Below are 12,452 nucleotides of genomic sequence, written 5' to 3'. Positions count from 1 at the left end.
ACAAATAACAATGTACATTTGTCTTGTGAACAGATCCTCAGTTCTCTTATTTTTAGCACTGACATATCGCTGCCTTTTCTTTGATAGGAATGCGCCAGGGCAACGATGTTGGAACGACCTATCGATCAACCATCTACACATACACACAGGAACAACTCAGCGAGGCATTGCGCTCCAAGGACGAATATCAGAAGGTACTGTATCCCTCTACAACCTTTTCCTGTTTCTCCTCTCCCTTTATGAAGACCCCACTAACAACCCTTTGGTGATCTTTACGGTAACACAACAGTTTGTGGATCAGTGGTTCTCAACTAGTTTAGCTTCAGGATCCAGATTTAACATTGGACAAGTGCCAAAATTGTCCTTGGAATGATATACTGTATATATATGTGTGTGTGTGTGTGTGTGTGTGTGTGTGTGTGTGTGTGTGTGTGTGTGTGTGTGTGTGTGTGTGTGTGTGTGTGTGTGTGTGTGTGTGTGTGTGTGTGTGGCACAATTGCTTTCAACATCAATAATAATGTTTCTTGAGCAGCAAATCAAAATAATAGAATGATTTCTGAAGACTACAAAAGAATGGAGCATTTTTGTTTTAATATCTGGACGAATATTTATCAAAATAGGGTTTGTGTATCTTGAAAATATTATTGACCGTATTGTTTTTAGGATCTCAGGCATTTAATAATAATAATAGTAGTAGTAATAATAATAATAATAAAAACATCTTTATTAATTATATTGTTAATATATATATATATATATATATATATATATATATATAAATAATTGCTAAAAATATTAATTGTATTTGTTGATTATTTGTAATATTATTTATAATATATTTGTTAAAAATATAATATACAATACATTTTAATGTATGTATATATATGTGTGTGTATATATATATATATATATATATATATATATATATATATATATATATATATATATATATATATATATATATATATAAATTAAATAGTTTATATTGTTGTTCTTGATTATTGGAATATTAATATGTGATAGTGTTCATTTCTTCACTTTCACGTGGCATTTTAGGCAACAAGCTTAGTATTGTATTTTCCTTCTGTCCTCGACCCAATCAGAAGAACCAGTGCTATAGAAAACAAAAGCTGCTCATATCGATGTTCCCCTGATCTAATGGAATGTTAACATCCCTGGTCCCCAAGTGGATGGTAAGGAGGGACAGGTGTTGAGGATTACATCCCTCTACGGTTCTTGCACTGTTTGATAACCCTTGAATCCGTAGCAGATTAAACAGGTTTTCTGCAAAGCAGGGAAGTATAATACATGAAATAGTAATTCTCTTTGTCTTGTTAGACAGCTTGGAGAAAGGAGACTTCAAATCCGTGCATGAGGAGGTTCAAAGCCTTTCGGCGTTGAGTGCGAATGCTGCCATCTGCATTATGCATATATTTTTCACTAATTGCGGAACGGCTCTGTCGTCGAGGCGAAAATGTAGGTTTCTTGGTCTCTGTGGTGCAATGCATTACAAACCTGCATGTGGTTCACGCTAACAACCCCACCCTTTCCGTCGAAGCGAAGCTTGTTGGAACAATAGAAGCAGAGGAACTGACTGTGGTTCTTGCAAGCTCTAATCTTCCCTACCGTACCCCTGTAGTCTCATTTTCTTCCATCAAAACCCTTCTCCCTCCCCCTTCCCCTTGTGTATGATCATACTTCGTTTTTTGGGCCGTTTTCCTTCTCATTCCCTCAGATCAGTTCACTGTCTGAAATGAAATTAGCAGCGAGCCAGTATTCACGCTCGGACACATTACGGACGCTGTCATGTTAGACACATTTGACTATTGACGAGATAACCTTGACTGTCTCATCATCCCAGTGTTCTCTCTTCACACATCACATCAGATCTCATCTGCCTTTGTGCTGATACCAAAGGTTTCTGCAGTCTCTCTTTTCTACATTAAAAGAGCCCAAATGAACAGCGCAGTCACTCTTCGCTCTTGCTGAGCACTCCATTTTGAGCAAATTCTGAACACAATATCCAATATCTTTTCCTGTGATATGGTACATTTGGTATCTCAGCAACTAATTCTTGAGGAAGGATGGATCTCACTGGACACTGATGTCCACAGACACACTCACATATGAACAAGTCATCACTGTTCATAATCAAAATGCTTATTTTAAAGCCATATTAAGTAGTTTTCTTACTGAATAATGACACTGATGACGATTTGATGATTTGGAGAAAAAATAATGACAAAGAAATGGCAAGGCAAGTAACACATTGTAGAAAGACTGAAATATTTTCTTGTAAAGCATGTTTTATTTGCAAAGTGATATACATTTTATATATGCATTTTTATGTAGTAAAATATATTTTAAATACACAGTTTATATACTGTATATAGCTGTTGCTGAGATATACCAAATCACAGAAAAAGATATTGGATATTCAGCGCTTGTTCAAAATTGTGCATGCATGGCATGAGTGAAGATTAATACATGAATCTTTTGATGTGTAGTTTTATAGAAAAATGGCTGAAAATCAGACCATCTTTACTGTGGAGTCCCGCCCACTGAAGTGACCGAATGAAGGAAATGTCTCTGTTTTCTAACACACACAGTCATTCTTACAGACAGCAGCTGTGGTATTGGGATGAGAATAGGGGACGCAGGGCTCCAAGTGGGAAAAGAATAAGGGTGCGATTAGTTTTTTCATGCAGCGCTGGCTCCAGCTGATGATGACTCCCAATGACCTGCACCATTGGCATCTGACTTTCTGTTCAGTTTCCTACTTTCAAAATCGCAAAAAACAACTTTGTTCTTAAATGCTAATTGGTTGTAGCGCGTTGTACCATAGAGGTCACCTATTAAACTTATTATACATGTCAAGAACTATATTTGCTAGCGGATGCATTTTTCACAATAAAATAATGATGGCCTTAATGTTTTATTCTGTTTTGTAAAAGCCTTTTGTATCTTTACTCAGACAGAGCAGCCTTTTTGCTTAGAGAATCTTACAAAGTTAATTGCTTTGTTTTCTCGTCCTGAAATTTCATGGTCAAGGGTTTTATTAGTGAGTGGAAATTAGTCACTCTATAACCCTCTAAAATACTTCTGTTTCATAAAAATAGGGTATGAAGAGAACTTGTATGTTTTTTTTGTCCTTGGAAAATGGATCGTTTTCAGGTTGGCATGTTGTACGGTTGAATGCATGTTCATAGAAAAGGGATTTTGCAGTAGAGTGGTGATTTAAGTCATCCGAATTTACTGTAAGATACTGTAGGGTTGCGTTTTAATGGTGTATCACTTATTAACCCTCATGTTCCGTTTAGCATGTTCAAAAAGCCTTTTTATTAACAAAAAAAATGTGTATATATATATATATATGTGTGTGTGTGTGTGTGTGTGTGTGTGTGTGTGTGTGTGGCCTGGTAAATCCTACATTATGTGGACAAAATGTCCCCATAAGGATGGCAATATCTGAAATCCTTGTTCGTGTGGGGACATTTTTTGGTCCCCATGAGGAAAACAGCTTATAAATCATACTAAGTGATGTTTTTGAAAATGTAAAAATGCAGAAAGTTTTCTGTGATGGGTAGGTTTAGGGGTAGGGTTAGTGTAAGGGAATAGAATATACGGTTTGTACAGTATAAAAATCATTATGTCTATGGAAGGTCCCCATAAAACATGGAAACACTACATGTGTGTGTGTGTAAAAGTACAGTCCTGTCATTGTTAAATTGGATGTGCTTTATTGTATTTTTTTGCCATGTGGGTTTGCTGTGCTCAAATTGACCCCAAAAAGAAGCAACACTACTAAAATGGTTAACAGACTCTGTTTGAGTGGAAAAAAGAGGTTCATTTCAATTACTTTTAAGCGTTTTATGTTAAGACAAAAACCACTCTGAACACCTAGCCAGTAAAGGCAATCTCAACAGAACATGCACGAGGTCAAGTGTGTCCCATAGGAGAGGCTCTCTTTTAGCTGGTCAGATGAATAAGACAGGAGTTTATGAACGCTGCATGCTGTCAAAGAAGCTTTTAGCTGCACAAGGCTCTGCATTTCTCATTGTGTTCCTTTTCTGAGACGCCTGCAGACTCATACGCTCCTTCTACCGGCCATCCTGCTAACTGCATTTTCCCTTTCTCTCTCTCACTTATTCACTCCATCCTCCATTGTCTCCTGTCTTTCTCTCTCCACCCACTCCACCCCCTGCTGAGCCATCTGCGCTTCGGCAGGCCCTGTCTCCATGGCAACAAGGGAGGCCACGCTGCCTCCTATTGGCCCGCTGCCCAAACGGAGAGGCTGCCGGGGGTCGAAGGTCGTCTGTAGAGTGCCGCCTCACCGGTGTTCTAATCAGCTGTTGACCCCTAGCCACAATGAAATGAGTGTCAGAAGACAAGGGGTTAATAAAGCCCGGTCTGACTGGCAGCTGGGTCCATTATGAGTGAGGGACAGGAGAGGGAGAAATCAGGAAGACGTGGGGGACGTGGGGGGGGGGGTGGGGGGGGGGGGGTGTCGGATTGGTTGGGATGCTGTAGATGAGGGACTCAGATCTTGGGTTGGGGGCCCGTCTGTGTTGTGTAAGGGAAGATTTGATGTCACCATAAATCTTGTCTGCAAGGGTGGAATGAAAGCTGTGGGTGGCTTTTTTAGGATTATAGCGCCTGGTGTTAGTGTGGGGGATGTTGGGAATTTGGAGGGTTACTGTATCTGTTGTGGGGTAACAGTGCTGGTTTTCACTCAGTGTAACATTACTTTAACAAGGAATAGATTAACGTCAGCTTTTACTGTTAATATATACTACAGTACCATTTAAAAGTTTTGGGTCGGTACGATTTTTTATGTTTTTGAAAGAAGTCTCTTATTCTCATTAAGGCTGTTTTCATTTGATCAAAAAATCGAATTGTACATTTTATTTGTGAAAAGTGGATATTCGTATAAATATCATTATTTATTCTATTTCTAAAAAGCATGTTGTAGTTGCAAATGGGTTGTAATGTCAAATTAAACTTAAACTGTTAACGCTTTTACCTTTCTGAAGGCATAATTATATCCCAACATATCTTAATATGTTTTAATTTTGCACAAAATACAAATCACTAACACTTACTGCATGAGGGGATGTTCATGCAGAAATGTAAAAATCTCCTCCTTTAACTGGAAAAGGCAGCCGTTTAATAGAGCGACCCACTTGTGATTTTAGCTTCTTAAGGTTTTTTAGCATGTTGGCTGAGGAGAAAAATTGTCGTTCTTTATTGAACGTTTTCCATCACTCCAGTAAGAACGTCATAGTGTGTGCAGATGGAGACTTGGCACAGTGCACAATTTTACACAATAATTTAAGCTATTTTTAGTCTTGAACTTGTCGGCCATTTTGGATTCCACCAAAAACAATCAATCAAATACAGCTGCAAGTAGCAGTTAGCAGAAGCGTGTAGGTGTAAAGAAGTAGGCTAAATGAAATAGACTTATTGATATCAGGTTTAGAATTGGGGGGAAAACCATTTTTTATATATATACCTGATAGAGCCTATGTATTATGTATTATATCAGAGATAGAGTATTATGTGTGGGTGACTTTTATCTAATACTTATATGATGTTAAGACATATGTTAAGTGTCTTGAGTTGCATTAATGGTTTTACATATGCATGTTTCAAAAACCATGTCAAAAGATGACGAGTGCTTCATAAGAAGACTATTTTAAAATATAGAGTAACAAAAAATTTCATGCAGAAATGTATGTCCTTGGGGCAGATTTGTTCCCCATGAGAAGAGTGACTCTTGTGTAATATTAAAGTCTTTAGCTCAAATGGTGTAGTACGGTTGACATTTTTGAATATTGTGAATTTAACCCGCTAGTTGCTAAGCAACCATCAATTCCATCCATCCCATAATTACACAAAATGCAATTAGCCACAGACCCTTCACGCATGCAATGTTCATTGAGTTTCACCATAGGGATAAAAAGTTAAAAGTGAAGAATATTAATAATATACAAGTGCCAAAATTAGTTCTTTTCCTACTTAGCTTAGCAGATCTACAAATCTGGCCTTGTATTACAGTCACATATAGACACCAGTGTTATTTTAGTATGATTGTAGCTGCAGTGTGCCACCAAATCCTTCTGCCCTCATTTTAGCCGACATCAACACACTTTTACCCCACTGACCTGCCCTAGCGTACTTGTTCAGATCATCTTTTGGCTGATTCTGAGTGAATGTCATAAGCTGACAGCACTTTGCTCCAAGAGCAGACGGTATTACTGCAGAGAGTGAGGATCACTCAAGGTTTAAATGAAGGAGATTTGCCCTTATCGATCACAGCGAGATTGTTCGATATTGAATATTCCGGCTTTATTCTTCCTGTTTCGTTTATGGGCTGTTAATTGGCAGAGATGGTAGCTTCATAATGCTAGCTACAATGCTGGTATAAATAACCACAAGGGGGCACTGTGTCCTATCTACAGGGGGTAGAGCTCCATCCATCCACCCCCTGCCTTTGTGCTCATTTACTCTCTCTCACCTTCTCTCCTTCTCTCTGTCCTCACGTCTCAAGAACTTGGTGTGGCATGTTCCCATCTATTAGCATCTCAATTAAGGGCTAACAAAAGACAGGTTTTTCCCCTTCGAGGTCTCCACATCTGTGGTTTACCTAGTCTCCATGCGCCCTGAGCAAAATCCAGGAGATTGACTGCACTCCACCAATTACAGCTCCCCATCAATGTCTGCAAGAAATCACAATGGCCTTAATTAGCGACTGCAGCCTCACTCTATTACACGCTAGCGCAGTAAAAGCCCAGTCGCACCTTCACCACCAGTCTCCCATGGATAATGTGGGCTGTAATTACGAGTGAGGAGGTGTATCGGAAGTGGGTGTTTGTGGCGCTTTTCTACTTTCATTGTGTGGCCTTGCAAGGATGGCTAATTGATTTTTAAAGGAACAGTCCACCCAAAAAATAAAATTCGGTCATCATTTACTCACCCTCATGTCATTCCATACTTGTGTGTTCCAGGGATACTTTTTTTAAGAATACTTCAACCACTCTTTTCAATATAATGTAAAAAAGAAGAAGATCGAGGCTGCCAGACTCCCAAATAGCACCATAAAGGCCCCAATATACTTGAAGCGAAATCAAAGAACTAACTTGATGTGACGTCATTTCAAACAAAATCAAGTCAAAATGAATTTTGTTTGGAATTTGTTTTGGGAGTTCGAAACAGCGGAAAAATTAGCTAGATCTGGTAAACACCTTTGTACTACTATTGGACCGTGGCGATTGCGTAATAAGTAGGTGTGCGCGGAGGCTCCGCCATCTTTCATTTGGAAATCTTTTCTGGTTCATTTCTCCTATTCAGTCCGTCGCTAGTGAAAACATGAACATACTGGAGACACACTGCTTTAAAGTAAAAAATGAAGTTGTACTTTTATGAAACGAGGCACTGTTTTTCATGTTTAATATGGTAAAAACTTGATATAGTTTTAAGTGCTATATAAATAAACGTGACGTGACTTAACTACAGTGCCGAATTGCAGAACTTGTGCAAACATATCCATGTTTCTATGATCAGATGCTTTTCTTATGCTTTATTTAAAAATGCTTGCTGTTTTCTCAATTTTGTTGTGTGTAGGCAGTGTCTGATGTTCGGTAAAAATGGTAAAACTTGGTTTTCTTTATTATAGGTAGCATTTTTATTGTTTTATGCGAGTCAAATAAACACATTATACTGTAGACATATACACAACGGTGCTTTAGAATTACACACAGTTTGCTAGTTTGTCAATGTTATTTTAGTAGTATGTACTGTTATAGTTTTTATTAATATTTTGAATTAGCTTTTTATATTCTCTGTTTTCATTTAAATTTTTTAATTCATTTATTAATTTATTTCAGTTTTATTTTTATTTTTTTATTTTTCAGTAAGTAAATTTAGTGCTTCTTCTTAAATTATTTTCAGTTTTTTGCCAATTCTTTTCATAATTTAATTTTTTTGTTAACGACAATAACACAGGCTTGCCGATGCCACTATATTTTGCCATCAAGGGGCCCATGCCAATGTTTTTGACGAATACATGAACAGACAGAGAAAGCAAAAGAAACACATCGAGCGAGAGAACCAGCGCTGGGCCAGATCAGACTGCAGTAGATTGATAGGAATAAATCGGATGTGGAAGGGGGTCGAGGTGATTGGATCAGTATTTTCTAGGTCTCTCTATCTGTGTGAGGTGTCAAACATACCTGAGTCTCATTATAGAGTGTGTGTCTGTGTGTGTGAGACTGCGGGCCATGCATGGGCTAATTAGCTTTTCCCCCGGCCGCTCTGCGACCGCTCCCGTTATTTCCTGACCAGCTTGCCAGGCCGGCACCCCCTCTTCCCCTCCCCCATGTGTGGCTGTTCTAAATGGAGACTCAATGCATGCTGCTCCCCGACATCCTAATGTACCCGACCAGTTGGTTTAACAAACACAGCGCTGCCAACCATCTGCCGGCCAAATCTGTCTTCAAATTGCTTTAGTAACAAACTGAACTTTCTTTGCTGCTCTTGCTTCCTGCGTCCTGCCTTCCTCAATGTGCCGCTCTCTGCTCCTCATCACGGCCCTCGCTCCTGCTCCTTGCGGCGGACCATTGTAATTTTCTCTCCTCGTTTATTCTGGGCTTGTCTCATCTAATCTGGTTTTATTTTATCTGTTCTCGTCTCATCTCACACTTTCTCTTCTCTTACCATTTTCATTTGTTGCTTTCTTGGCGAGTCTGTCGTTGAATCTCTTCTATTTTATTCTGGAATCGCCTGGTCTTTTCTCTTTTTTTTTCTCTTGTCTTCTCGTCTTGTCTCGTATCATCTCATCTCATCTGATAATGTCTTCTCATCAAATCTAGTCTCATACCGCCTCGTCTCATCGAATCTCTTCTCGTCATGTATCGTATTGTGTCTCTTTTCTCGTCTCGTCTCATCTCATCTTATCTGATGATGTCTTCTCGTCATGTCTCGTATCGTATTGTTTCGTCATGTCTTGTCTCATTTCATCTCATGATGTCTTCTCGTCACATCTTGTATCGTTTCAATCTCGTTTTATGATGTCTTCTCGTACCATCTTGTATCGTATCATCTCATGATGTCTTCTCGTCATGTCTTGTATTGTATATTTCGTCTTGTCTCATCTCATTTCATCTCATGATGTCTTCTCGTCACATCACGTATCGTCTCATATCATCTCATCTCGTATCATATCGTCTAAATCTCATCTCATGATGTCTTCTCATCACATCTCGTATTGTCTCATCTCATATCGTATCCTCTCAATCTCATCTCTTGATGTCTTCTCGTCATATCTCGTATTGTATGTTTCGTCTTGTCTCATCTCATTTCATCTCATGACTTCTCGCCACATCTTGTATCGTCTCGTATCGTCTCGTATCGTATCATCTCAATCTCATCTCATGTCTTTTCGTCACATCTTGTATCGTCTCATCTCGTATCGTATCGTCTCATCTCATGATGTCTTCTCGTCACATCTCGTTTAGTCTCATCTCGTATCGTCTCAATCTTATTTCATGATGTTTTCTCGTCACATCTCGTATCGTCTCGTATCGTATCATCTCAATCTCATCTCATGTCTTTGCGTCACATCTTGTATCGTCTCATCTCGTATCGTATCGTCTCATCTCATGGTGTCTTCTCGTCACATCTCATTTAGTCTCATCTCGTATCGTCTCAATATTATTTCATGATGTTTTCTCGTCACATCTCGTATCGTCTCGTATCGTATCATCTCGTATCATATCGTCTCAATCTCATCTCATGATGTATTCCCGTCACATCTCGTATCGTCTCATCGCGTATCGTCTCAATCTCATCTCATGATGTCTTCTTGTCATGTTTCGTATTGTATTGTTTCGTCTTGTCTCATCTCATTTCATTTGATGATGTCTTCTCGTCACATCTAGTCTCGTATCGTCTCATCTCATCTGATGATGTCTTCTTATTAGGACTCATCTCACCTTGTCTCGTATCATATAGTCTCATCTCATCTGATAGTCTCTTTCTTTTCTTGTCTCGTGCGGTATTTCACACTTCATAGTTTGACAAATTGCATCTCATAAAGATTCTAAAACGTCCAGAGAAACTGTATCATCTGAAGCATAATTAAACCCCCACAAACCCAGAGCAAATGTATGCCCACCAGAACTACTGTTTCCTGATCAGAAAGCTTGCTGTCTTTATTGGTTCGCTTTCCCTGCTTACCGTCTGACCACCGATCCTCCCGTCCCATTTCCTCCCCTTGTCGTACTTCTAGCGGCTGCAGACAATCCAGATTTCATTTTCCTTCATGATGATATCCTCAAAAGACCTCAACAAATGGTATAGAACAGATTTTTGGCACCAGCGTGCACATAGCCCTAAACATCATTATGGACAGAAGCGAAGAGCTGCCAGGAAACGAACGGTGCCACCTTCCTCACCAGCCATGCGGTTCTCAGTGCCAGCGGATGCGTTCTCAAAGACACAGTCCCTGATCTCAAGGGCAAACCCTGCACAATCACACAAAAACACATACGCGCACCCAAACACTGTTAACCTTAAAACCTCCACCTAGAATCCATGCTGGACGATTAGTTCCGTATTCTTTATAACACTGCTTATTTTATCATTGAAAATACATTTTAAGTGTGGTTTATTTGGCATATTGTGTACCGTTATATGGTGATTTTCTTTATTTTTCACCATGATCACCATAAAAAAAAGAGTTGCATGATGTTTCGTTAGAGATTTATGCCTTTATTTTCCACTGTAAAAGATAACCGCATTACCTAGTGAACTATTCCTTTAAAGGGTTCATTTTTTGAGTAGGCCTATGTGTCACCTTAAAAGTGTTTAATCTTTGCCTCAAATATTCCTCTTGCTAATGCGATGCTAGCTTTATGACACATAGCTTTTTCCTGCTCTCTAATTTTACAGTTATTCTTCTGCAGTATGAAATTGCTTCACCCAAAAAAAAAAAAAAATTGGGCTCCTTATCTCTGACTCTCACATTTTTCCCCTTAACCAGGACATGCAGGTATTTGCATACCTAATGACTGCTCTGTCTGACACGCAAATTAATTAGTCTGAATTTTATGCATTTAGCAGCGTGCAAACAAAACACAGAAACATGTCACCAAACAGCTCAGCACTACACCACCTACTCCACTACACGTTTCAGAGATGACTCCATAATCATTTCACTCTTAAAATTTGAAGGGATTCAGAGATATTTTAGCATCCGGAGCGCAGGGCCTCACGTCTCAAATGCTTTTGTTTGATGTCCTAATTTTAATAGCATTACTTTTTGTTTTATTTATTTATTTATTCTTTAATAAATCCTTTTTGCATTCTGATATTCATATAAAATATAAACTTCAAATGAGTTCATGCAGAACCAAAATAAGGGTCATTACAGTTTTCATTTTATCTTGGATTGTCTTTCCAGTTAAACGAACTGACATCATCCATCACCGTGTCCCTCAAAGTGAATCTAAAGGTCTTTGTCTTTATACTTTGAACTAAACAGGCTGTGCATGAGGTCATTTGAATCCGGCCCTGTGCGTTTGTCTGCAGATCGTGTTTGTCTAGCCTCTTTGTTCTGGAGGACTCTGGGTCCCTGTAGGCTGACGACCCCCTTTCTGAAGCCGCATGACTTGAGCATCACTCACGGGTGGGGTGAACCGCATGGTCCCTGGAGTCAAAGTGACCCCTGACCACGGGAGGCATGTGGCATAATGAAGATCTGATTGAATAAGTGGACAAATGAATAAAAGATAGAACTGACACGCAGAGAGAAACACTCATCCAGCCAGTGTCGCTTTCTCTCTTTGTGTCTGCTGATTGAAGTAGATCTATCTTACAGACAAGCCCTGATAAAGAAAAAAAGCGTATGCTGTGTCCCCACACTGGACGTGTCTGATGACGCATCGTAACTGTTTTTAGGCTGTCTACACTGGAAAAATCAAAGCTGCACGTAATCTGCGAATATTCACTAAAAAGGACTGAGATCAATGCTTGACTTCCACAATGGTGAGCTTTATTTTCTGTGGAAATCCATTGATTATTGGTAACTCTTATAATTATAATGATAGTGTTAGTTTGCATATACATGTGGTAAGAAATAAAAGATGATGTGGATTAGTAGACCGGAGACCAGAAACGGAACAACATAACAGCCAATTTTCATGAAATTATAAAAAAACTTACATTTTATTTATTTAAATAATGTAATATAAATAAGATTTATTTTTTTCTCTAGGATGGGAAAAATAAAATAGGTGGCATTGTTAAAAAAATGAATAGTGTATATATAGCAATTTTCAAAAACTCTATATAAAATAAACTTCTTATTATAAATTGAGTGACCGTCAAGTGAAACTGCCGCAATGTTAACTGAAAAAAATAAAATATACAAAATTTTAATTTAAACTTCATTT

At 38.7% G+C, this 12,452-nt stretch overlaps 2 protein-coding genes across 2 annotated transcripts in view; both read left to right on the top strand.

Annotated features, from left to right (window-relative positions):
• The window catches only part of LOC143729596 (uncharacterized), a 700,608-nt gene that overhangs the window by 456,732 nt on the left and 231,424 nt on the right, over positions 1-12,452 (top strand). The gene's annotated exons all lie outside the window — the stretch shown is intronic.
• Positions 1-12,452, top strand: part of msraa (methionine sulfoxide reductase Aa) — an 82,174-nt gene that overhangs the window by 60,018 nt on the left and 9,704 nt on the right. Inside the window, exon 5 of the mRNA XM_077219386.1 lies at positions 88-194. Within this exon, the coding sequence (XP_077075501.1) occupies positions 88-194 (107 nt within the window). The remainder of the gene's footprint in view (positions 1-87; positions 195-12,452) is intronic.

The sequence above is a fragment of the Siphateles boraxobius genome, unplaced genomic scaffold (assembly GCF_051911475.1).
Source record: "Siphateles boraxobius isolate OS27281-9 unplaced genomic scaffold, OSU_SipBor_1 8, whole genome shotgun sequence".
NCBI classification, from domain to species: Eukaryota; Metazoa; Chordata; class Actinopteri; order Cypriniformes; family Leuciscidae; genus Siphateles; species Siphateles boraxobius.
Note: the sequence above shows the minus strand (reverse complement) of the source record. Positions and strands in the feature narration are given on the sequence as shown.